Here is a 24,954-nt window from a genome sequence, read left to right on the forward strand (position 1 = left end):
CGAATTGCCCCCAGGGCTGTCTTTGTCCCCCCACTCCAACGACCTCTCCGTCATCCCTTCCTAGTTAGATTATTATATGTACGCAGAGATCTAGGATATTAGAAGGCTCTCTTCGATGTATCCCACTGATCTTGTCCGTTAAACACAAGGTGGCAATTCCAGGGGCTACCTCGTCGGGTTGGGACTAGGATTAATTATCTCGGGATTACAATCTACGGGTGATAGCTCGCATATTCGGCAACCGCATTCGCACGGAAAAGCAGCTGCGTATCCAAGGTGCCTAATACAGGCAAGTAATTTTGGTCCAATGGTCTGAAAGCACGCTCTGTACCTACCTAGTTAACGTGCCCCATTTGCTGCCTAACCCAACCACTATCCCACGGCGCTTAAAAGCCGCACCTTCGACTCTTGCATTAGTATTTCATAGTTTGCGAATAACGTGATTTACTCTCGAGTAGATTAAACTCCTAACTGAATTAGTGCTACATTGCATATAAATTACCTACATTAACAGCGCAATATTTTAGCCACAACTTGAATGAGAAGAACTAGGTAGGTAATCTTTATTATATAATATCTATATCTTTCTAGGAAATTTCTTCCAAAGATTTATAATTCCCTTAATGATATAAAATACTAGAAATAACTGTCGGTGATGGGTTTCTCCCACGCATTTCTAGCTCCACCCACAGAGATAAACAGGCTGAGATAGTTGCTAGAGAATACAAGCTCGGCGAGCTTCGCTCCAGAATAACTAAACAACATCGAAAATTTATATCTGGCTATTAGTATGCTTCGGAAATAATTGCAACCCGAGGAATGGTAAGGCAGGGATCGGCAAGCCGTCACCTGATGAATGCCAAGGCCGGTGAACATAGAAGAGCGTACAACCGCCAGCGCTTCCCAAGCTCTCTACCTCTATCCAGATACAGCAAAATTCCACTATTTTCAGTGCAAATGGAGGATCTTTATAACGCAATCACCGATGGCAGGGATGATGACGCCATCGAATTGCTTGATCGCGATGTCCCCATGACCATTAACCACTTTGCCCTTGCTACCCGAATGAAACGTTACAAGATCGTTGACGATTTCATTCAGCGAGGTTGGGATATCGATACACACGTCGATAGTCTAACGCCCTCGTGCCTTGTGTAAGCAGCAACTCGCTCGATTTGCAGCTTGGCGGATCTAATAAAATACAGGTATACATTCGACGACATCAAGCTGCTGAGATGGTTTTTGGATCATGGCGCCAGTCCAAACAAAAGATGCCTCATCCGAGATTACACTCCGCTGTCTTGTGCTGTTCAACACGCGTCGTTTGAAGCAATTCAACTCCTCTTCCAACACGGCGGATCAATTGAGCATGGACAGCTGCTGCATTATGCTTCGTTGAGATCCCATCCAGACAACCTTGAAGTCCTGAAATATATATATGACAAGAACCCGAATTTCAATGCGGCCATTATCAACAAGCTTCTCGATGAAAATTCGCCTCGAGATTTCGCACATAACTACAGGGCTGGACTTGGGACACCGCTCCATTTCGCCGCTTTACAAGGCTCTTTGGAATGCGTAAGATTCCTAGTGGAGAAAGGAGCCAATCCTTGGATACAGGATCCGTACCGTAAGACTGCATTAAGTATTGCTATTTACGCAAACCATGAACCAGTTATTAGGTTCTTGAAAAGTCTCAAGGACCATGAATGGGGACAATATCCTCGCCATACGCAGGCAGCAGCAGGTATAGTGGCTTGATATATCTTGTGTATCTTAGGTCCAGATGATCAAAACTTCATTACACTAAGGTTATGGAACAGCACGCAGATATCTAATTCCGAATAGTGAGCTTTCTAGAGGAATTTTAGTAGCTAGTTAGACAAAGCTTTATCTAATTTAAGCTTCCCCTCCTTGTTAGGAATACGAGCTTCTTAACATCTTAACATCTTCAGTTTAAGCCCTTGAGATAGAACAATAAGTTAACTTCACCCCGAACAATAAGGTCGAACATTGAACCAATCAACATGACTATCGACGGTCTTAGTTCCTAATACGATGATTGGATATCTATTCACGCTCCGTTGTATCTGCCAGCCCGCCGGAGACCTGCGCTCATGTGACCGGCCTCCGGGACAATCCCCGCTGCAAGATGCTTGATAAGAAACACTCGACACTCAAAATACTCCACGATCTCGAGTATCGAGACCTTCCTTTGAGTCACACGAGCAGTTACCCTAAAGACACGTCATATACATATATCTTGTGGAGCATCAGTTGAGTCTCGAATCCTCCTGGACCGGTCTCTAACTCATTAGGATACGCTTTCCTAATCTGGGATTCGTACCCGGTGGATCAGCGTCGACCCCCGCATCAACAGACCAGATTGTATCGCATCTAGCTATTTATTATTATCGTGATCCATGCATTGCGATTGCAGAATTTAGGGTCGTAAAAAACAACGTATAAACAACCACTCCATCATGGGGTTGATTCCAGAACAACACGTCATCCCGCCAAATAAGTATGCATTGAATAGTTCATTCCCGGTCCTTATTTACCGCGATGCGTTACCGTTGCCCTTATCGGAGGAGAAAACGACGCAGTTTCTAGAGGCGAATGAGTGGGAGAAACGCGGGGTATGGGGCCATATCCCTGTGAGACATTTCCATCCGAATACACATGAGTGTTATGGTATGTCTGTCTGTCTGTCTGTCTTTGTATGTATGTATGTACAATGGTGTCGAATGTTTGCTTATGATGGGACACGATAGGTGTATTTCAGGGTGAATCCAGACTTCTTTTAGGCTGCGGACAGAGCGATGAAGATGGAGGTCTTGAGGTCGACGTCTATGCTGGAGATGTAATCGTCCTGCCGGCGGGAACTGCGCATTGTTGTCTTCAGAGCACCAAGGATTATCGGTACATCGGCGTTTACCCCAAGGTTCGTAACAACTATGGCTCGAGCGCACTGCTTACTTTTCATGTACTGTACATCGCGACTGATTGACCATCGCAGGAGTGCCCGCGTTGGCGCAATGAGCTTGGAAAGGATCCACTCGATGTAGAGGGTCTTCGAAATGAAATATCTTCGGTCCCCATACCGAACCATGATCCTGTGTTAGGGAAGGATGGTGCACTGGTGACCTTGTGGAAGTCTTCATGAAAATTCGTAATATGGATGGTTATTGGTGCATATATTCTATCTGCCTGGGACTATAAATTTCCTGAGTCCCAAAATCCTAGATACGAACTAGAGTGATCCTGTAGTGGAAAGAAAGGGTCATGTGTGATATCCATGATCGAGACATTCCCCAAGAATGCTGGTCCTTGCCAGCTTGCAATATCCGACTGATGAAGCTGTGACGGATGTTGGGCTACTGACGGCTGTCTAGATAGTCTCTCTTCCGTGTTTTCTGGGTTACTGCTTGTGTGATTTGCCCGAGCACGGTTTCGGGACATGGCGCGATCAGAATAAGGGGGCAGCTCTTGTCCTCCATTGGAAGTGTCAGCCTCGGCTGTAGGTCGATGGAATATCTGTGTCTCGACTGTTTGTTCATCGTCAGATTCGTTATTCTGGTCTTGTACAAGTGATGGATCGAAAAGGCCCCTGCCAGGTCTGTGAGAGCCTCTATGAGGGCATGTATAATCAAGAATATCCCACATCAATGCTGTCTTGATCGACACAGTCCTACAGCTAGCATCGTGTGCTGCAGACTGCCCGCCGGAACCTAACGCTGATTGAATAAGGGTGTCTAAGCGTTCATACTATATCTTGTATCAGTTTTGTCAGGTCTAGAGGGTTGTGTGGTATACGAACCATCGAATGGCAGAGTGGCCAGACAATGCCCAAGTCGCTTATAAATGTCATGCACTTTGATAACTTTGTCTGTGCCGAGGTCCGGACACGGCTATCGGCTGCACGACAGTAATAAAGGTGTATAGTTGCCGAAACCGCAGCAGTATGTGCAATGAATGGATCGGACACTGGGTATTCCTTTTCAGTTACCATTTCAATCAATCGGACAATCCACGTCGAATGAAGCAGGGCCAGCTCTGAAGACGTCTTCCAGAAGGTATTGGGTACTGCAAGCTGGATAGATTGATGCGGGCGTGCCGAATATAAGAAGGGATGGTTTAGGACGCTATGAATGGCATGATATGCGAATTGCAAGTACAGCCACGGACTCCAGAATTCCCGGTTGCGATGGAGTTCATCTCGAGAACGCTCAGAGAAGCGAGCCGCGTCGTATCGATAATGTGTCGGAAAATTCGTCTCAAGGTCCATTAGATGAGCTCCAATAACGGCATAGCCTGAATCTGGCGACCAAGGGGGCTTCAAGTTGCCATCAGCACAGCGTGCGACGTAATCCCGTACCTCCTTCCATAATGATGACTGCTGAACCATATATGTCCATATCCCTCCCCGTTGAGATTCGTGTTCACCTAATGTCTCTCTGGGTGTCAAGGGCGGAGGTTTACTGGATTCGTAGAACGGATCTTGTTTCGATCCAACGTACTTCGGTTTGTTTATGTCCTCCAACATATTCAAGGCCATAGACCTTCGTGAGTAGAGTTGGTTCAACAGGTGGATGCTGTAGTACACTCGTCTCTTAGATTCGAGTATGGATTGAGCATCTTCTTGATTTGTCTCGATGTCCATATTCGAGTTTCGAATCAGAGAGTTAACGAGGTCGATATGAAGCCACGCCAGATGCGTGTCCAACGCTGTAAACTGTCAGCACTTTCCGTGCCGAGTTTCGCCAAAATAACTCACCAACAAAATTAGCTAGAGCAAGCAGACAGAGGCTCTGGATGGTTGTAAGTTTGACTGTACCCTGGGCAATCCTGAACATGATAAGGCCTCTCGCGATCTCGCCGTATTTATGAGCGAATACCTGAGACTGTCCATCAAAGTATGCATGACTTGAGTATCGAGCCGCAAGTGCCAGTAACGAAAATATAAGCTCTTCGGTGCAGTTGACAAGAGATGGGATATCATTATCGTCGAAGAGCCATAGCGGTTGTCGATGACAGTATGTAAAGTATTGTTGCACCACGTCAAAGACAACGTCTCTAGGGGGTAACGAATCGGAACTACAGTCATTAGTCTTCGATCAATATCTTGTTGAGAGATATCTTACTTTGATGATGCCGCAGTTCCAGGCATTTGGTGCGCCGGTGATTCCGGTGTTGTCTGATGACTGAACGATCTCCTTGTGTTTGATTGAGGTGTTCTACCTCGAACCGAAGGCTGTGGGCTGTATTATGGTTACCTATATGTTCAATATAGATAGAGTTATAGTTCACATACATTGCTCTCTCTAACATGAGCTGCATCTTTTCCTCCAGCTGTGCCAGCCGCCCTTCCTTGTCCGAGTCAGTTCGTTCTTTAGATGACATTAGCAGACATACCATGTCTAGCTGGCCACCCAACGGTTGCCGCTGGTCAGATTGAGCGCTGGTGCCTGCATAATTGCAAACTTGATACAGTCTTGTGCAGGTTGAGCAAGATGGTCGTTCCCCTGGACACCGCGTCTTCTTCCTCCTGTATGGATTAGTGGACATCCATGGCTGCAGATATATTTAATCTTCTCACCTGCAATTCTCACAGGCCTGGTGCATGCGTTTGGCTACGCGGGATCTATTTGATGATGACATGATGGCCGATCATGATCCTTCTCTAATCAACACTACCTTTATCGCGTTGTAGGTTGGCGGGCGGGGTTGGTACCTACTACCTTAGGATCGCCTGTCAATGCGGTTCACGTAATCAACTTGAGGCGAGCCATAGCGAGTTGAATCAACGAATTATTGAGAAAATCAAGCTCGAAGCTGTACTGCTTGTACAGGACGTTTTTAGAGGAGGCAATCTGACAGAGGAAGTGCATGAGGTTGGCGACCTTGGAACGGTGGACTTGCTGGGCCGCTCACTTACGATACGGCATCGTCGGCTCAGACACGGTATTTACCGGAGAATTACTTACCAGTAGTCAACACTACAGCTGCATCTACACCTACCTAGGTATTCTGCATGCTGCTTGATCGATGGAATTTTGTACTCTTCGCTATTATACCTACATCTCCAGGCTATGAGAAACCAGTTATAAATGTGATTAAAAGTCCTTGACGGTCGATATGTTACCAAGCACAACAGATTTTATTATTCGACTTCGTGGCTACCAGGCCAGCTGCGCAGCTTTCTCTGGCTCACAAGCAAGGCCGGAGCAAAACGCGATATCTTCATCAGTAGCTTGCAGTCCTGCCAAGGGTTGACTAGCCGGCCAGATTTCCCGGTTCTCTGCTGCCTCCTTTTCCCGATGCTCTTTCACAACTTTTCGAACGACGCTCTGAAAATATAGAGGACCCTTTTCTAATTCAGGATGAAGCTGCCCGTTAACGAAAACCCCTGCCTTTAAATTTCTCTGTGTGTTGTTGCACAAGATCTTATCTTCATTCAGCACGCGCTTGAAGAATGAATCGACGTGCTCGAATTCTTCATCAGTAGCGTCCTTATGACGATACACTTCATACTCCATCGAAACAGTTGTCACTGACGTGGGAACACATCGCATGAGATAGAAGAAATGCGGTCTGTAGAATTGTCAATGCACATAACACAAACATTATCTACCTCATCCACTTACGAAACAGTCATGCAGGAATTTGGGAAATAATAGGTGCTGGCGACCTTGACGTCCTCGGACTCTTTAATACCAGCTTTCGGTCTGGAGAAGTGCTGGATATGCCCGCCTTTGGGTTCGACATAATAGTACGAGAGATCCGCTATATTCGCAACATCTGGATGTGCAACTGTGCAATGGTAGCACTCATTGTAATTGTCGGCGAGGGTTTTCCAGTTATAGTCGCCTTTCATCTCCCACGTGTGATCGAATCTGTACTGGCTGAAATCGAAATTCCGGAACCTCTCTTGTCTATCCACCCCAATAAAATCATCATTCCATGCAACAGTCGGTGTTGATGATGCGTCTAGGTTCACCCAGACGAAACCGCAAGCATCGACATGAACATGGATTGGCAAAAGTCCGTGGTTCTCCCTTTGGAAGCCTGGGACGTCTTCAAATCGAGGAGCTTTCGCAAGCTTTCCATTTATCCCATATGACCAGCCGTGGTACTTGCAAGCAAAGATTCTAGCGTTCCCTTGGTCTTCAGTCACGACTGGATACGCCCGATGGCGACAGACGTTGTGGAAACCATTCAGGTTGCCATCGCGATCAAGACAGAGGACAAAAGAAAAGCCTGCTTCTTCAAATCGAAGGAAATCTCCCGGCTTGGTGAATCTCAATTTATGCGTGATGAACAACCATTTCTTGGAAAATATGGCGCGTCTCTCCAGCTCATACATCTGCGGAGAGCGGTACCAAGAGGCTGGCAGAGCTCTCAGTTGTGCGTCACTTGATTCTGGGGTTATAGGAGAGCTTTCCTCTCCTATATTGAGGCCTCCATAGCCAAAGAATGATTTTACCGTGGAGACCATGATATAAAGATGAGAATAAACGTGATTAGAGGTTAGCTGGAGAGAGAATTTGTTCAGGAAGAGAGGACTAAGGCCACTATAGATAAAAACGATGAGATTGAAATACCCGGGTGACTATAGCCGTAGCTACCACATCATTACAATGCATTGTCCCATCCATTACTGCTGATATAGATGCCGTATCATCTCACCGGCCCCACCCGGACGCAACTCGGACAACCCCGTTCCCGGAACACATGAAGCTACTAGTTAAGTATGTAGTACCTGCCACGGAGGAGACGGACCGCATATCCAAGGTCTCATCACAAGCTGTCAAACAAGATAGTCAATATAGACTTCACGAATAAGAATACATTGATATGCCTGTGTGTGTCTTGCGTTGTTTCCGCGTCATGGGTCAACGGGCGTATCTGGATCTATCTCCGGTCATGTGAGCGGAGGAGCGCCGGTGCCTGTACAACTCGGCCATGCAGGTGGATAGATTAGTGTATGAAGTTGATAGTCATGTCTGGGAGAGATAATCTGTGGTGCCGCTTTTGGGATTGACAACGATAACCCAGTGTAATCACGTATTTCCCCTCCCTCTTTGATTACTCCCTCGCTTTCTCACAGATACTACACATTCGTCTCACCAAAGAGAGAACGAGGATTATTCGGCGATATCTTCCAAATATGGCAGGGGAGTATACATCTGAACGCTGTGGTCAATCCCAAAAACCGTTGAGATGTATCATTATAGGAGCAGGGTCAGTAGAATATCAACCCCCGACTGTAGCGATGATGAACTAACATCACATAACATATACTTCAGAGTATCAGGAATTTTGATGGGTATAATAGACTCTGTTTTTAGTCACAAAATGGATACTGATATCAACTCTAGCCTACAAGCTCCGAGAAGCTTTCAGTGACCGAGTTGACATACATATTTTCGAAAAGAACGACGACGTAGGGGGCACATGGCTAGAAAACCGGTATCCAGGTCAGACTGAGACCTAGTGATCTTTTCTGCCCTTTGACTGATGTCTTGAAGGGTGTGCATGTGACGTCCCCAGCCATATTTACCAATATACCTTCTGTCCAAACCCATATTGGTCAAAAGTGTAAGTCGCTGTCCAGATATGGCTACAGATTCACTGACAAGATCAGTTATGTCTCTTCGTCAGAGATACAAACATACCTGAAAGCTGTTGTTTCACATTACGGCATTGATGCTTATATCCAATTCAACAGCAAAGTGGAACGTGCGGTATGGGAGGAGCATCGTTCTCAGTGGTCAGTCTCCGTTGAGGGGAAAGGGGTATTCGAATGCGATGTCCTCGTGAACGCAGGAGGCATTCTCAATAACCCCAAATTTCCCAGTCTCAACAACCTGAATAGCTTCAAGGGTAAATTAGCTCATACAGCCGCATGGGATGATGCTATTGATGCCAAGGACAAAATAGTGGCTATTGTGGGCGCTGGCGCAAGCGCTATACAAACGCTTCCGGAAATACAGTCAATTGCTTCGCACGTTGACATATACATTCGCACGCCATCTTGGATTACAGGACCATTTGGTAGTAAGCTCCAGGGTGAACAGAATCATACTTACACCGAGGCAGAAAAAGAACGATTCCGAGATGATCTGGAGTACTACCTGCGCGTCCGGAAGGATATGGAGGCATCCTTCACCGGCATGCATCGTAATTTCTTCAAAGGCAGCAACGAACAGAGACAATGGAGAACAAAGCTCGAGACACACATGCGCGAGTTGATCCATTCTGAGCACTTGCAGCAGAATCTTATCCCTTCTTTTGAAGCTGGCTGTCGACGCACAAGTCCTGGCGAGCGCTACCTTGCAGCGCTGCAGAAAGATAACGTTGAGCCCGTATTTACACCCATCCAAGAAATTACACCAAGCGGTATACGCGACTGCAATGGAGTTGAGAGGGCTGTCGACATCATTGTTGCTGCAACTGGATTCGACACATCTTTTCGCCCACGCTTCCCAATTATCGGCCGAAATGGTATTGACTTACGCGAGTTGTGGAAGGATGACCCAACTTCATACTGCGGACTGGCTGTCAGCGGATTTCCAAACTACCTCATCTTCTTGGGTCCCAACACGCCAATCGCTAATGGGAGTCTTATGGGCTCATTGGAAGCAACAGCAGACTATTTTATCCGCGTGCTTCGCAAAACGATCACTCAACATGTGGCGTCCTTCGATATCCGCGCTGATGTCCAGTCTGATTTCAATGCCCATACGCAAGATTTCATGCGCCACATGGTGTGGACGGGGTCTTGTCGGTCATGGTACAAGACCGCAGAGGGAAAAATAACTGCTGTCTGGCCAGGGAGTGGTCTGCATTATCGAGAGTTCCTTCAGAGCGACCGCTGGGAAGATTGGAATTGGCAGTACACGAAGAATCGATTTGAGTACTGGGGTCTAGGACTTGCAAGTATAGAGACCTCTGGTGACAAAGATAAGGATCTCAGTTACTACATTCAGTCACATCCGAACCTACCAAAGGAGGCTTTGGAAAGAGTTGCTCGTGGCAGCTACATTTGCAGTGATAGTGAGACAGATGATAGCTTGGGGGAACAGATGCTGAAAGGAATCGTGTCCTCCCCAGATGCAGGAGCAGCATCAAGTCAGGCGTCAGACATATCGTGGGAAGAAGACGGTGCTAAGGAAACGGCTCCCAGAAAAATCTTCGCTGCCACACAGCTGGTGTCGGAAAAAGATGCTATACATCTATAGCCTTGATAGAGAAATATTAGTTTGATTGGAGCTCAGAGACAAACGTGAGCTGCAGCCCGCTTCCGCAAGCTGCCCCATCTCAGGCCCTTTCACATCGTACTGTACTGAAGACAAGGTCTGTAGGGCATTCGATCGCATGAGTAGCGCTTTGAATACAGATAGAGGGAGTTTTGCAACGCAGTTTTGGCATCGGCATATCCCCTATACGGGTAAGGTTTGCGCCTTGGCATGAAGATACGCCAACCTCTTGCAGATAGTTCGCCGAACTCCACTAACGCCAAAGCCTTCACGTCGCTGACGCGTTACGCGGTGCAGGAGAATGTGATCACGTACTGTACATTCTTCGGTAGGAGATCGCGACCGATTATTATTATAGAATTGCTGCTCGTCATCAGAAAGATCGCAGGAGGGTAGAAATGAGCCGGCCAATAACCATATTGAAGTCTGACACACCAAATTCCTACGCCAACCGTCGGTATCACGAACTAACATATTCCGTCTAGCAGTCCTTTACCTACGTTTCGCGATAGCTCTGGCCTGCTGCAACTAGGACCTTCAAATCGAAGGCAACGTGTTTATTTCTCGGAGGAAGAAGAGGTGCAAATCATTCGTTGGTTACTGAGTCGACGCCACGAGTATGCCGAGAAAAGAGTTCCGCGCGCAGAATTTTGGGAAAGATGTGGCAACTGGATGCAGCAACAGTTCGGAAGAGCTTATGCTCGTGTCGATCGGTCAATTGGGCAAATAGAGAAGAGGAGAAGACGTGAGATCGATGCTGCAATCCAAGCTTCAGGTGTTGCTGCGTCAGACACACATTGGAAGCAAGCGGTGGATAGTTGGATCGAATTTATCGACAAACTAAAGCAAACCGAACGCAAGGAGAGAGAGGAGCGGTTTGCTGCTAGACAAAATAATATCCATCGGGGTCCACGGGGAGGCAGGAGGGGGAGGAAGAGGCGACGAACTGAAGAATTGGACTCGCAGTCTCCTACACCAGAATCCTCACCGTCACCTGAACCGCCTAGTAGTAGGAGCTCCTCGAGATCTTTTAGACAAGCTCAGACTGCAATCACGGCGCAGAATCTCCCTCTTATCCTGTCATCATTTTCATCCAGCTTCGTGAAAAGTATGGAACCAATGGTTCGGCACATGCAGGAGGCTCGGAGCCAGGATATCCAGGAGCTCAAACAGGAGTTTAAGAATCAAAACGAGGTTCTAGGAAGACGGTTGGAACAGCTATTTTCCGCGCGTTTTGATCGCCTAGAGGGTCGGCTAGAGGGTCAGCTTGCAGAGTTTCAAAATACGATGAAGGGTCAGCTTGCAGAGTATCAAAATACGATGCAGCGTCGGGTGGAAGAGATTCAGGATACGCTGCAGAGTATAATGGAGATTTTAAAGAATAGGCAGAAGAATATTTGATTTGGTAGCAAGAACGGCCTCATTCAGCTCCTGTACCTTGAGTATACTGCAGTAATTGCCTCTTACCTGATTTAGCCAGCGTTGGGGAAGCGGGACAGAGATAGCCGCTATCATTGAGCAATCTCGCCAAGGAGTCAAGGACTCTATAGAATCATAGATCATCATTTCTCTGCCCGAGATAGGCAACCGTAATCTCTCCACAGCTACACTCAGCGAATCGACATTGAATTCCACTGCATCGCGGCAAGCCGGAACCGCGCCTGAATCCGCCTCCACGCGGGGAATTTGCGCCTCGGGTCTGGGGCACGGGTCAACTAAGGATACTTAAGCGTGCTGCGGTGGTAATTTATGAGACTAGTTCATGACTACTATTTCCAGGAACGGTATTTTTGACACGGATCTTGGACACTTTCCGCCATGAAATTTTGAGTGGTCAACTGCTCAGACCGGCTATCTGTTTATGGATACATGCCCGAGAAATGATTCAATCCAGGGGAATGAGAAGGAGGTACGGTCCCAACATAGCAGCACGCCACTGGTACTCACAAGTGGCCGCCCTCTTTCTTTGCAGAGATGTACTTTGTCCGTGGTATGTTTCAGCTTACATGGTCCTCCGATTTCCAAGCTTGTAGTCAAAGCGTGGATGGACTGTGGAGGATGTGCGTCGGCAGTAATTGCTATGGAATACATAGTACTAAAAACCTGTGGAGATGATTGTCCCTCTCAAGCGGAGGCGGCGCCTCCTAATGTGATCTCTAACTTTTTCAAGTAGAACCTCTGGGGATAAGAGCGAATGGACTTTGGGAACGTAGGATAGACGGCAACAGCGAAGCCCAGAGTTACTCTGTACAAGGCTCTGCGAGCCTTCGATGATTTAAGTCCATATCCTTTCCGGACATTTGGTGGAAGCATTTCGCTCGTTAGAACCCGCAGAAATGGTTTCATAAATCGTATCCAACCGGGTAACCTTTTGAAGTTGAGGACTAGATCCTTCTCTAGTCCTCTGAAGGGGCAATCACGTATGTTCACAATAGTATCATCCCAGTACGTCCAGAACTTCTGACGATCCTTTGGCCACAGCTCTGGAGGAATGTTGAGTGCGCTGACTAGCAGAGTATATTCTTCATAGACTCGCTCCGCGGTGCGGTAGTCGACTCTTCCGTATATCCTCTGGTATATATCCGTAGCAGTTGCATAGAGGGTAGCGGTAACCCAGAGACGGAATATAGGATCGCTGCCATTCAGAAGATGTCCGCCGCGATTAAGCATGTCTAAGAGGGACTTTCTCTGTGCCTTGCTGCCAAATGTCAAGCAGAAGATGTAGCTTGTCGTCGTCTGAATATTTTCCAGGAGATGGACTGCCAAATCCTCGCTCGCTTGTGGCTCCTTGATGACGCCTGGTATGGCTGCTTGTAGCAGGATCGCGACCCCTCCACCCATGAAAAGAATACCTTCTTGCAGTATGTCCGGGAGCTCCTTCATCTTGCTGAGAGCCTCCAGCAAATCCGAATGAGAAGACACAGAAGGATTGCTGTTGATATCCACATCAGGCTTTTCCATCTTCTCTTTTGTCGTCGTTTCTTCCATTTTACTCGCCATCTTGTCACTGCCTTTCCGCTGTAAGAAGCTGGATTCGAGTTCTCGTGTGGTGCTCAGTGATCGAAGTTGCAGATGGGACAGAAGTAAATGCAGAACAAGAAGCAGGAGAATCAGGTCAGCAACGAGCTAATGGTGCTCAGTCGCTCGCAAATGCGATTTGATGCCAAGCTGAAGTATTTAGGCCGATCTTAACTGAACGCTCATAACAAGCAATCGAGTGTTAGTATGAAAGAAAATAGCCCGACCGTGTGAACATTGTCCAGGAAAGGACGATCCCTCCGCCTTCTTCGCAGATACAGCATTGGTTCCTGGCCCATAGCTTTGTCCTTTCCCTTGCAATCCAACATGGATAACCTGTTCTCCAGCGCGGCTGGATGACCCGAAGATCTACTCCGTACTCCATAGAGGTGGAGAACTTCAGCGACGTTGGGAACAAACAAATAGGATTCCTTTTCTAATCAAGCAGGAGTTCGATTGCTGCTATTGCCTAGTCCAAGCTCCGGTCGAGTACCGGCGCCGTTAGGGCGGCCAAGTGTGTGCTGATCTTCGTTTCCGCTTCTTGTGTGACAATGTCTGCAAAATTACAGAGTACAACCTTACTTATCCCAACCTGCCCAAAGTAAGACGATCACTGGCAGATTTTGTGAAGGCGGAAGGCGCCCCGCGAGATTAGTCTCAGAGTTTACTGCAGATACTGATGGGGGCGTAACGATTTTAAAAGAGCGGGCGCTCGTCCCCAGATCTTGTGCATGTTTACTATACTTAACTACCCCAGAAAAGTCTGTCCCCAGGGTCATCCTGACAACGATCGCGCCAAAGTCCATGCTGGTCATGATTCTGTAGCGCCTTTGTCTCCTGAACACCAGGTCCTTGGACGTTTGTCATCATGAGCTCCCACGAAAAGGACGACAGCAAGGCATATATGAAAGACAAAGAGTCCAAATATGTCATTGGCGCAAACCGGGGCCCGTTAGCAGCTACTCTCGGGGATAAAGGTATGAAGGGCCACAGAAAAGATCTTATTCTGCTCCCCATCGCACTGACGCCGTCACAGAAAGCGAGGTTGCGGGGGCCGCATACGTAGAAGGTGCTGATGGCACGTCTACTCATGCCAAAGGGAAAAAGATCAAGCGCCATTTCCGCCGCTTCTGGTTTTGCTATGTCCTGCTTGCAATAATACTGGCTGCAATACTTCTGCCTATCCTGTGAGTGTCGCCCCTGTCCATGACCATTCTTTTGCAATCCTGACATTGGAATAAGATTTGTTTTTATTGTCCCCGCCATTGCACAAGATGTACTTGATAAATCGAAGCTCGTGATCACAGAAGCGCATATCATGCAACCTCGACCAGACTCTGTGGTACTGACCATGTTGTCTGCTCTGAACCTTGCTGGGTTCTCAGTCTACATGGATGCCATGACTCTCGGTCTCTTTGTTCCACAAGTTGGCCCTAGCCCATTCGTCAACCTTTACCTACCGGCCACGAAGGTGCATGGGAATACCACACTTGGCGTTTCTAATCAATTCACGCCGATCATAAACCATACAGGCTGGCAGGCGTTCGTGGATAATGCTGTGAACCTTGATGTAGGCGTGGTGGGGATGGAAGGCAAATCAACAGTGCACATGGGGAAGCTACATGCTAACTTGAATATGTACAAAGAGGTCCCATCAAATGGTAGGAACAGATATTGCCACAAGGTTCCCGCGAGCACCATTCTGACTATCGCACCTAGCTCTCAATCAGTTCAAAGGATTTGCAATCGAAGACTCCAGATTGCTTCTGCCACCCGAGGCCGACGGTACGAACCTTCTCGCCAATGCTTCATTGCCCAACCCGTCAGTAATGACGCTGGAGATTGTAAGTACTCGTGTTCTCGCTATCCATGGAGCGACTGTAAGGCTTACAATGCCCAGGGAAATACAACCTTAAACTTGCTGAGCGGAGATCTGGTGATCGGAAACGCTACGATAAACGACCTTGTTATCCGGCCCGGCAATAACAGTGCACCTGTTCGTGGCTTTTTAGATCTGCACAAGATTATACAGAATCTATCTAGTATCCTACAGACTCAGCGGAGTGCGATTCAGAATGGCTATATCGAACTCACTTCTATCGGGACAGGCGTCACTTACGAGGGCGTTACCGTTCCCTATTACGAGAAGGTGCTGAAAAATCTCACTCTTAAGGCACAGGTGCCTATCGCGGGATTAATTATCAACACAATCCACGGGATAAACCAGAGGAATGGATCCCATCTCCTGTCATCATTAAACTTGACGGATAGCTTGGGTGACGGTAGCGCTGATTCGCTCAAATCACTCAATCACACGAAGCTGGTGGACAAACTAATAGAAAATTATGGGAAGCTGTGATGGAGGTTGGGAGCTTTTACGTGATTCACGACTGGTTTATGACCGTACGTACATGCTTTATGTGAGTACATAGACTATTTTAAGGGGCTGAGGTGGTTCAGTGCCTGTAATCTCTAATATACGCCGATAGCACAAATCATGAGACATATTTTGTTTAAGCTGACCTCACTAATTCTTTGCTGGTATGCTGCATGGTTCATCCTGCGGCGGATTCAAACAGTATGCCGTAGCTATATCTTGAGTCGTGTCGAGCGTCTTCATTTATACATAGACCCCTCTACCGTCAAGTCATATAAAGTGCAATGGCGCTCGAGTAGGCAGAGTCAACATCTGAAGTAACAGAAGCGATGTTGCTAGCATTTGTCGCAGTCACTTTCTGTTCCAACGCGCGAGCAAGTTGATCCGTGAGGGTACGCAGTGACTCCAACCGGGCGAATGCCACGCCACCTTGATTGGCAGATACGAGTTTGGAATGCTATATACATTAGCACTTATGTCCTAGCAGATAATAATAAGATAGGATGCAGAATACCTACCTTTGCGCTTATATCGTTCAAGGATCTAAGAATCATAGGTTCGAGTGCAACAGATGCTTCTGTGACAGTGACGCTATCAGTCGGGTCGAACGTAGCAGACTTGTTTGTGTCGAGTATGGTCTTGTTCAGGTCTCTCATGACAGTCCATGTGCTGTCTGAGAGAGGAATGGTATCGGAGCGACTACCATCGAAGTTCAGTATATTTGAGTCTAGAAGTGCGAGGTTCTTGCTGATAGTATCCAGATCGGAGAGGACTGTGGCAGCTTCGCGCTTGAAAAGAGGTGCGCTGAAAGAAACCCCAATCATGAGACTAGCCACTATGGCTTGGAATAGTTGGCATGCCACCATTTTGTTTGGTATGATACCATGAAAATGGAATGGATGGAATTTTTCAAGTCTGCGTGATGGAGGAGGAAAAGAAACACCACGTTATTGATAACCCAACTTCTCTCTTCGAGGGGCTCAATGTTAAAATACCTAGCCATGGACAACCCAATGCCCGCTAGGGAAAAAGAAAGATTTAGTTACTACATACGTACGTTTGATGAGTAACAACAGACAATGATGACCACTTCTACAGTGCCTCCGTCGCACAAATAGTTGGATCACTGTCATCACTTCGTTTCCATTTTCAGGGTCCTACGCCGTCGAAGACCATCCCAGATGGACAATCTATTCCCTATCGAGAAACTCACTCATCATGATTATTTCCCTTTGTCACCAAAGTATATCAATTGACCTTTTGATTGGGCGGACCTGATCCAAAGGGAAGATCGCCCTGCATATACGTTCAAATGAGAGTGATGGTAGTTCCAGGATTATGAGTATATGCATTTTTATTGCTGGCATTATAGCTTACTGATAGCTCGATGAGAACCTCCAGGTCAGGGAGGCGGGACTTTCAGATACTTCTTTTGTCAGCATGCGGAAGTTGTTCACTGACTATTTCAGGGATCTCCAATAATGAAAATCAGTCAGCGGGGTAGACGGATTTTCCAGGAGCCTGTGCCGCGGGGACAAACCCGGTCCACGGAGGCGTAAGGAGACAAAGTCGAAGTTCGGGGATGTATAGAAGGGAGTTATAAGGAATAAGATGCCTTGAGGAGATTTATCTCCATAGCTGGATTCCATTGAACAAAAGTAGTAAACTAAAAGGTGAAGGGATTGATGAAAGGCCTTGTCACGTCGGCCTGATGTTGCCAGGTTGCAGATCCAGGAGGACAATGGTGAGATGGATAGGGTAGGTACACCTTCGCAATGTGTGACAAAGGTAGCAAGAAGTTGAATACTGGATCTCCGTACTCATACTACATAGTGATTTGATGAGGTCTCGGATACAGAAATGCCACGTGTATAAACAGACCAATAATATAGTTAGGCGCATGCTATTTTGTGATTGAGAACAGTGAGATCCAGCAACACGCGATCTAAAAATGATAACCATTGACAATAATGCCTTTCTATGCCGCAGTTGTATTGAGTCAGTCATAAGCTTACCATCTTGTTCAGGTGTTGCGTCGCTTGATAGACTAAGCTGTGGGGACGTAGTTCAAACCCCTCGCGGAGTCGCAGAAGCGCCGCCCGTACAATTTCCCCTGGCTGTAGTCTCGAACCTCGTCACCAACGCAAAAAGGCACACCACTCCCTGTCGCATCTCTTCGGCATACATTATGGCGATCACGTAAATACTCTATCCTGCTGCCACTACCGACTGATCGTTACTAACGTGTTCTGCAGCTATCTCATCCTTCTGTCAAGACAAGGCAAAGTGGTACGTCTCGTGGCCCACCGCACTACTTGCCCCGTTGACTCCAGCTCACCAAACAAATTCTTTCCAGCGCCTTGCCAAATGGTTCACCACTCTTTCTCCTAAGGAGAAGGCCAAGATTATCAAAGATGTCACTCAGCTCGTTCTGTCACGACGGACGCGCATGTGCAACTTCCTCGAATACAAAGGTAGGCATGCTGGAATTGTTATTGACTGGACTCGACTTATTCGTTCACCAGACTCAAAGATAGTGTACCGACGTTATGCCTCCTTATTCTTTATCGCCGGTTGCGCCTCGACCGATAATGAACTGATTACACTCGAGATCGTGCATCGTTACGTGGAGCAGATGGACAAGTACTATGGCAATGTGTGCGAGCTAGACATCATCTTCAACTTTCAGAAGGCATATTTCATCCTAGATGAACTACTGTTGGCCGGGGAGATGCAGGAGAGCAGCAAGAAGAACGTGCTAAGGTGCATCAGCCAGCAGGACAGCCTGGAAGATATGGAGGTGAGTGAGATGTGATTTCTCTTTTGGCGCCGAGAGATGCATCGCGGACTCTGTTGTGATCAGTCGGAGGGATGCTGGCCTTGCTACATCTTCATCCTGGTTACTGTACAGCTCGGTTCCAGATGCCTCATGTCCTTTTTGGCATACATTTCTTCCGGTTGTGTCCTGCTTGGTTCCCTGATCACTGGTCTTGCTGTTTCTATCTGCTTCCACCCGTGTCGTCTTCCACAGGCTCCCTTTCTTGGTGGAGTCGAGTCCTGTCAATGGAATAGCTCATTAGCACAATTTCGACACCGAGCTAATCTCCGTTGCGCACCTCAGGTCGAGGAAGATGTTGTGACCAAGATTATGTGATTATCCGCCGGCGGATGTGTCTTGCGTTTCTTCTTTATGCTACGCGGTGGATTACGGGCGTTGGACATACATAGGCGTTTCATTACCTACTTGACTGTCACTAATTGAGAGACGTTCTACTGCTTTCAGGACACAGAGGAGATCCTTGCGAACATGAAAGAATTGGGTATCCGGTAAGACCGGCCAGGCCTGGGAGGAGCCAAAGGCATTCCATGACGTTGAGCGATCGCATCCGTGCTGGCCCATTGTCTGCTCTCCTCCAGTGTCGCTTCCGGTCGTGGAGTGTGAAGTAATCGCGCCATATCAGTGGTCCAGGCCGCAACCACGTGATGGATCTCCCCTCGGCTGTCGCAACCGCGCATCTCCACCCCGTGATCGTATCACCTCCCATATCTTATCCCCTGTCCCTGCTGTGTCTTCCATCTCCTATCTTCTCCATGGCCCTGTCCATCAGATTTTCTGTTTGTTAGATACACTTGTGATTTGCCAGTCGATCGCGTAAGCGTTGTCCTTGCAGCCAGCCTGGAAAGCCTTATCGCCGATCGTCGCGCTACAACCGGCTATCAACGACACTACAACTTCCCGGGATTCACAACCAGGCGCGCAGCAGCCAGCTGTTTCGCTGACGATATTCTTGTCGCATCTATCAGATCATCTATCAGTTGCGACTTGATCTCCCGACTTCACATATTCTGGTGTGATCCCGCCTTGATTGCTTCACCGCTTGTCCGATAAGCCACGTCACCAGTCATTGCAGGATAACAGTTGCAGACTCACCAACATGAAGGTTGGTAACAATAGTCTCACAGAGAATCAACGATGATTGCACTGGTCTTGGAGCTTTTTAACTGACATATGGCACGTCCAGTTCCTACCTCTTCGCGAGTTTGAGGACGTCACGGGTGCTCTCAATTTCGACACGGTGGACTGCCACGTCGTTGGAGGATGCGATCTCTACACTACAAAGGCAGCTGGGGGAGACCGGAAACTATACAAGAACATCGAACAGTCATTGGAATCCCAGTACGAGAGCTTGTTGCGCCTCTCGGCATCACTGTCTCCGCCGAACGCGTCCGACGCGGCAATCTCCCTCAACCTTTCGAGATCGAGTCCCTTTGGGCCCTTGAGCGAGCACTCCAGTCGACGCACCTTTGCGTATCTTATCGCAACACTCAATGCGAGTCATCCTGACTACGATTTCTCTCACATCCTGCGCCCGACCGACTTCCGCCGCGAAAGGAGCCTCAAGAGGGTCATGAATACCATTGATACTACGCTTTTCAACCTCAAGCCTCGTCTTACAAGCGACCGGACTCCTCCGTCTCCCACGACCACCACAGCCCCATATGCTCCAGATGCTACTCCCACATGGGGGCCGAGGATGTGGCGGATAATCGACGAGCAAATGTCCTTGAAGGAATGTGCCGTATATTCGTACTCTCCGGAAGAAGATCCATCAGATGCAGATGACGGTGCTATTTGGAGTCTGAACTACTTCTTTTTCAACAAGAACCGAAAGCGCGTCTGTTACATCTATCTCCGGGGGATCAGTATTCTCAGCCATTCTCCTCCAGATGGGACTGAAACACCGGTTGGCAAAAGGACAGTTGACGATGGTTACTTGACCCCTGACCTTGGAGCGCGGAAACGCGCTAGGTACTGGCTCGGTGAGCGTCCCGGTTTCAGGAACAAGGACCCATACGATCATGAAGCAGTTACTCAAACCCCAGATCGCCGTGAGTCCGTTGACGAATATGACAATTACGTCCTGAGCGATGAAGACTTCAGGTCAAGATCTGGAAGTAATGGCGCAGTACGTGCCATGAGCGAGGAGATAGCCGATTCGATGGAAGTTTAAGTATCCTTATTTACGTCTGCCATTCATATGAACCTGAAACGGACCCCAAGCGGTGTACGCTGCAGGAGCTACTTGATACACGGTTGCGGTCCGTTTCTTGCCTTTTGAAATGCGTGCTGGAAACACGGGCGTTCGGCGGTTGGTGGGAGCGGCCGTCTGAACCATTGACTACAACTACTCTTTCTTTTCTTTCTAGTTCTTGTGATACCATGATTTATGCATTAGTGGCACACGCCGCGAAGTAATGGGAGTCCATTATAATGGTGGGGTCAATGGGCATTTGGAGGCTGGCTGGAGCGGCGTTGGTGCTTGTTAATGCAACGTTGTACGTGTATATGTGTCTTTTTCCCATCTTTCCTATCGTCGTTTCGTTGGGGGCCGATGGAAATCGAACTCTAGCTTGCCTTTCCTAAGTCTACAACTCGATATGATTCTTGAATGTACAAATTCTTAACTCATTGAAAGAGAGCATATTCCATCATAACATTGTTACGGACTAACGGAGCGTGCGGAGTAAAGAAGCGTGAAATCGCACTTCGAATCGGGTATTCTTCCGATCTATCTGATAAGAGGCTGACGCGTCTTGCTCTTGCCGACTGCTCCGCCCATGTCATGATATCATCGTCATAATTAGCAATTCGTCGGATTCTTTCTCTCACGGTCAACTTCTGGATTTCTCACCTCTTCTCCTCCTAAACCCTTAATCTTCACAATGAAATGACTCCACGACAGTAGCTTCATCTCATGCTCAAAATAAACTTACAGACAGACTGTAAACTAACATCACCATACACGCATAATGAAGCAGTATCGATCTCATGGTAGAACTCCATGCCAGTTGCTGTTGGTTCGCGCAGAGCGTGTACTGAATGGCCAATGCAAAACACACAATCCCATCTAAGCATATACGTCTCTTCCAAACCACCTCCACGAATAGGCGTCTATCATAGATGGAAAATCAAAGATTGTAGACAATTCTATCATCTCTACTCAGACTCGCTGATCTAGCTTCCTACACAGGATGGGCCATCTTCATCAGTGAGCCTCATTCGAGAGTGATACAGTCGGGCAATAGTTAACCAAAGAGTTCATGCTCCTGTGGCGTAACTAATGCGGCTCGTTTGCCACGGTAAATTCGCGTAGATCAGCTGTCGATCAGGTACAGTCAGGTACAATAAAACCCAAATCCCAGTTTCCATGTGCGATGGACGATGTGTGATGGGGCTATATCCTGAGTCACAATCTATAGCCAAGTGGGCGGTCGAAGCTACCCCGCGATAGATGCAGTCTAGCGATAAGAGCCCTGAGCAAATAGCCACTACTCACTTTAATGTCAGTAGGATTTTCCTATGCGATCTTACTACCTGTCTAGACTAGGTAGACAACAATGTCCACTCATCAGGGACCGATCCCTGTGTCGGACTCAACCCTGCCCTTCTGGCGGACGTCACCCCATGGACTAGACAAACACCGCTCCACGCCAGATCTTCCCACAGAGTGCGACATCCTCATCGTTGGAGCCGGGTTCTCAGGAGCTTCCTTGGCTTATCACATCTACGATGGCAACCCATCTCCGCCATCTGTGCTGATTCTGGAGGCACGTGAAGCATGTTCTGGAGCAACAGGTCGGAATGGTACGCTCAAAATGACCTCTCTTCCTTTCGAAATCATAGTCGTGAGTTCACAAATAGATGGCTCACTAGGTTCATAGGAGGACATATAAAACCAGACATATTCTACAGTATTCCGAAAAACTCCAAGAGATACGGACCAAAAGCAGCATCCCAGCTAGCTCGGTTCGAAGCATCCCAGTTGACCGCGATCAAGAATCTGGTACAAAAAGAACAGATAGATTGCGATTTCGTCCTGACCAGAACATGCGATGCTATCATAGATCCAAGCGTGGCTAAGGATGCAGAAAAGGCGTTCCACGACTTAATACAAGAGGGTACAGCCGACTTGGACGATGTTCAGTTTATATCGGGGAAGTATGCTGAGAGGGTGAGAAAAGGATTATATCCTCCAGTGCGGCATTTGCTGATAGGTCTTTTTTTTTTCTAGATCTCAGGGGTAAAGGGAGCTGTGGCTTGTTTTACCTTCACAGCAGGCCACCTCTGGCCGTATAAACTGGTAATGCATTTACTGAACTCCGTCATCAAGAGGGGAGCCAACTTACAGACCATGACTCCTGTGATTGAAGTATCTGATCGTCCGCTCCCTGGCGGCCGATGGCTCGTAAAGACAGAGAGAGGAAATGTAAAAGCAAGGAAAGTGATATTTGCGACTAACGCATATACGTCGCGACTGGCGCCGGAGTTCAGCAATAAGATCATCCCAGTGAGAGGTAACTGCAGCCGGATAGTGGTTCCAGAAGGGAAATCTATTCCTTACCTCCCATTCACCTACTGCATTCGGTACACACCCTCGCTCTATGACTACTTGATTCCACGGCCAGATGGAAGCATCGTAGTCGGTGGCGGTCGATTTAGCTTCTGGCGCGATATACCACAATGGTACAACGTGGCGGATGACAGCAAACTTATCGAATCCGGGAAAGATTACTTCAACGGCCTTATGCAAAGGACATTTGTCGGCTGGGAAGACAGCGATGCATATACGGATAAAGTGTGGTCAGGCAGTATGTCGTACGGATTGATATAACTACGAGGTTCTCTTGCTGACCGTGGTTACAGTTATGGGAGAAAGTTCCGATCTGATGCCCTATGTCGGTCATGTGCCTGGCAAGGAAGGACAGGCCATATTGGCTGGTTTCTCTGGGCACGGGATGCCTGTGATCTTCCTTGCGGCGAAAGGACTGGTGCAGATGCTTTGTGATGGGAAGTCATTCGAGGAGACGGGACTTCCTCCGATGTTCGAGGTTACGGAAGAACGCATGGAAAGCGAGAAAAATGAGATCTTGGATGATCTCCCAACTCCGTCGACATGATTGTAGCCAGTGTTCAAGCAGGTATGGTCTTATCTAACGATCAATGAACGTTTTAGGATATACTCACATTCGCAAGGGTAGATCTGCCTTTATATGTTGATATTGTAGGAATTTCAATGCGAACGCTCTAACCTTGTTGACTCGTGCCGCAATCCCCAAACCCTAAAGAAAGCTTTGCCTCCTCCTCCTGACGTAAGTAATACTCATTATGGCGAATCCTCTTGTTCCAAATTGATTAGTACTCCCATAATCTCTAGCAAACTGGTAATTGCGATGATGATAAAGCCATATATTATACCATCTTAGCACTCCATACAGCAGGAACACTATCTCAATATAAAAAACCTTAAACTACAAACAACATCTACGAAAAGGCCATGCGCAACTTGATGCCGAAATATCTCTTTCCATATCGTTTCCCTTTCTCTCGCTATCACCTTATCCAGTCCCGATCATACAGTGTTCCCATCAGCGCTGCTGACAGAAATTATAACGCGCCCGTCAGCTCTGCGGAACAGACAGCTGAGATAGTCCCCCCGAAAGATTTCGCCTGTATTTTTCTGATTTCTACATTAATTCCAAGTTTTGGAAACTGACCGTAACTCCAGACCAAAGAAAGCCAGATGAACGTCCCATCAGCCCCGAAGAGAAAACGGAGGAAATTATTCCTAGTTCAAAACCCCCAGGTAGGATACCTAATCTAATAACTATCCGCGATGTCTCATTTGAAACAAACCCGTTTTAACGCATAGTTCCAGAACAAAAAGAGGACGGAAGGACCAGATATGCAGGAGACATTGGTCTACGAGAGGTCTCCCCGCTCGCGATGCTTCTTCTAGCGGGAGGCGCAGCGTGTGGCGTAAGCGGTTACTTTTACCTTTCTGCGTTCGAACGAAGCCAGGACCGCGAGCTGGGACGTATTATGGCTGTTATTGATAAGCAAGATGAATTGCAGCGGGTTAATATCGAGAAGCATGAGCGTGAAATTGGCGAGTTAAGAGAAAGGGTTGCTCGTATGGAGAAATAGCGGGGGTAAACAACGGCATTTGCATATTCTCTTAGTGGGCTAGGTACGATCTACATAGATAGTCTTCTAAGAGATACGGGGTATTATTGCTTTGCTGGTAAGACTCTCCGCGTAAAGCTGGGCTGAAGGGGACGCAATAAAATCAATTATTTCTGAGGGATTTGTCAGGCCATAATACGCCATCGAAGAAGAAGAAGAAGAAGAAGAAGGGATTCTTGAGGGATTCGGAGATGGTTGAGGGGAAAAAGTTACTGGAAGTTCAAATATATACTTGTATCACGTGCCGATAAGTAACAAGGCTGCGTCCGCAC

At 47.5% G+C, this 24,954-nt stretch overlaps 12 protein-coding genes across 12 annotated transcripts; 8 read left to right on the forward strand and 4 right to left on the reverse strand.

The window, feature by feature from the left end:
- Window positions 1-813: 813 nt before the first annotated feature.
- C8Q69DRAFT_470069 (ankyrin repeat-containing domain protein) lies at window positions 814-1,932 on the forward strand. The gene is made up of 2 exons (XM_028630809.1): window positions 814-1,154; window positions 1,206-1,932. The coding sequence occupies exons 1-2, from the start codon at window positions 820-822 to the stop codon at window positions 1,759-1,761; spliced, it is 891 nt and encodes a 296-aa protein (XP_028484045.1). The 5' UTR covers window positions 814-819; the 3' UTR covers window positions 1,762-1,932.
- Window positions 1,933-2,483: 551 nt separating this feature from the next.
- On the forward strand, window positions 2,484-3,166 carry C8Q69DRAFT_507779 (hypothetical protein; the record flags this gene model as incomplete). Its single annotated transcript, XM_028632917.1, has 3 exons — window positions 2,484-2,694; window positions 2,775-2,944; window positions 3,020-3,166. The coding sequence occupies 3 exons, from the start codon at window positions 2,484-2,486 to the stop codon at window positions 3,164-3,166; spliced, it is 528 nt and encodes a 175-aa protein (XP_028484046.1).
- C8Q69DRAFT_291495 (putative C6 transcription factor) lies at window positions 3,003-5,775 on the reverse strand. The gene is made up of 7 exons (XM_028627019.1): window positions 5,600-5,775; window positions 5,416-5,548; window positions 5,315-5,370; window positions 5,145-5,261; window positions 4,778-5,097; window positions 3,821-4,728; window positions 3,003-3,768 (listed from the first exon to the last, which is right to left on the reverse strand). Exons 1-7 carry the CDS (start codon window positions 5,659-5,661, stop codon window positions 3,217-3,219), a joined length of 2,148 nt encoding a protein of 715 aa, XP_028484047.1. The 5' UTR covers window positions 5,662-5,775; the 3' UTR covers window positions 3,003-3,216.
- A 308-nt stretch (window positions 5,776-6,083) lies between these two features.
- Window positions 6,084-7,858, reverse strand: C8Q69DRAFT_470075 (Rieske [2Fe-2S] domain protein). The gene is made up of 2 exons (XM_028630810.1): window positions 6,648-7,858; window positions 6,084-6,594 (listed from the first exon to the last, which is right to left on the reverse strand). Exons 1-2 carry the CDS (start codon window positions 7,496-7,498, stop codon window positions 6,180-6,182), a joined length of 1,266 nt encoding a protein of 421 aa, XP_028484048.1. The 5' UTR covers window positions 7,499-7,858; the 3' UTR covers window positions 6,084-6,179.
- On the forward strand, window positions 7,858-10,244 carry C8Q69DRAFT_445346 (hypothetical protein; the record flags this gene model as incomplete). The annotated part of the gene is made up of 6 exons (XM_028629059.1): window positions 7,858-7,928; window positions 8,059-8,244; window positions 8,310-8,329; window positions 8,382-8,480; window positions 8,532-8,601; window positions 8,648-10,244. The coding sequence occupies 6 exons, from the start codon at window positions 7,858-7,860 to the stop codon at window positions 10,242-10,244; spliced, it is 2,043 nt and encodes a 680-aa protein (XP_028484049.1).
- A 208-nt stretch (window positions 10,245-10,452) lies between these two features.
- On the forward strand, window positions 10,453-11,739 carry C8Q69DRAFT_291533 (hypothetical protein). The gene is made up of 2 exons (XM_028627020.1): window positions 10,453-10,686; window positions 10,748-11,739. Exons 1-2 carry the CDS (start codon window positions 10,661-10,663, stop codon window positions 11,661-11,663), a joined length of 942 nt encoding a protein of 313 aa, XP_028484050.1. The 5' UTR covers window positions 10,453-10,660; the 3' UTR covers window positions 11,664-11,739.
- Window positions 11,740-12,337: 598 nt separating this feature from the next.
- Window positions 12,338-13,372, reverse strand: C8Q69DRAFT_291749 (hypothetical protein). Its single transcript, XM_028627021.1, has one exon. The coding sequence runs from the start codon at window positions 13,260-13,262 to the stop codon at window positions 12,387-12,389; it is 876 nt and encodes a 291-aa protein (XP_028484051.1). The 5' UTR covers window positions 13,263-13,372; the 3' UTR covers window positions 12,338-12,386.
- A 535-nt stretch (window positions 13,373-13,907) lies between these two features.
- C8Q69DRAFT_291799 (hypothetical protein) lies at window positions 13,908-15,781 on the forward strand. The gene is made up of 5 exons (XM_028627022.1): window positions 13,908-14,257; window positions 14,317-14,467; window positions 14,523-14,941; window positions 15,000-15,124; window positions 15,181-15,781. Exons 1-5 carry the CDS (start codon window positions 14,149-14,151, stop codon window positions 15,637-15,639), a joined length of 1,263 nt encoding a protein of 420 aa, XP_028484052.1. The 5' UTR covers window positions 13,908-14,148; the 3' UTR covers window positions 15,640-15,781.
- On the reverse strand, window positions 15,688-16,939 carry C8Q69DRAFT_291871 (hydrophobic surface binding protein A-domain-containing protein). The gene is made up of 2 exons (XM_028627024.1): window positions 16,176-16,939; window positions 15,688-16,114 (listed from the first exon to the last, which is right to left on the reverse strand). The coding sequence occupies exons 1-2, from the start codon at window positions 16,521-16,523 to the stop codon at window positions 15,923-15,925; spliced, it is 540 nt and encodes a 179-aa protein (XP_028484053.1). The 5' UTR covers window positions 16,524-16,939; the 3' UTR covers window positions 15,688-15,922.
- Window positions 16,940-17,845: 906 nt separating this feature from the next.
- On the forward strand, window positions 17,846-20,669 carry C8Q69DRAFT_507786 (Maf1 regulator-domain-containing protein; the record flags this gene model as incomplete). The annotated part of the gene is made up of 5 exons (XM_028632918.1): window positions 17,846-17,856; window positions 17,913-17,946; window positions 18,014-18,131; window positions 18,183-18,457; window positions 19,680-20,669. 5 exons carry the CDS (start codon window positions 17,846-17,848, stop codon window positions 20,667-20,669), a joined length of 1,428 nt encoding a protein of 475 aa, XP_028484054.1.
- A 1,198-nt stretch (window positions 20,670-21,867) lies between these two features.
- On the forward strand, window positions 21,868-23,835 carry C8Q69DRAFT_291828 (FAD dependent oxidoreductase). Its single transcript, XM_028627023.1, has 5 exons — window positions 21,868-22,303; window positions 22,381-22,670; window positions 22,731-23,307; window positions 23,363-23,637; window positions 23,698-23,835. The coding sequence occupies exons 1-4, from the start codon at window positions 22,057-22,059 to the stop codon at window positions 23,614-23,616; spliced, it is 1,368 nt and encodes a 455-aa protein (XP_028484055.1). The 5' UTR covers window positions 21,868-22,056; the 3' UTR covers window positions 23,617-23,637; window positions 23,698-23,835.
- Window positions 23,833-24,879, forward strand: C8Q69DRAFT_470107 (hypothetical protein). Its single transcript, XM_028630811.1, has 3 exons — window positions 23,833-24,168; window positions 24,225-24,302; window positions 24,375-24,879. The coding sequence occupies exons 1-3, from the start codon at window positions 23,994-23,996 to the stop codon at window positions 24,641-24,643; spliced, it is 522 nt and encodes a 173-aa protein (XP_028484056.1). The 5' UTR covers window positions 23,833-23,993; the 3' UTR covers window positions 24,644-24,879.
- Window positions 24,880-24,954: the final 75 nt, after the last annotated feature.

This window comes from Paecilomyces variotii (genome assembly GCF_004022145.1).
Source record: "Paecilomyces variotii strain CBS 101075 chromosome Unknown C8Q69scaffold_7, whole genome shotgun sequence".
NCBI lineage: Eukaryota > Fungi > Ascomycota > Eurotiomycetes > Eurotiales > Thermoascaceae > Paecilomyces > Paecilomyces variotii.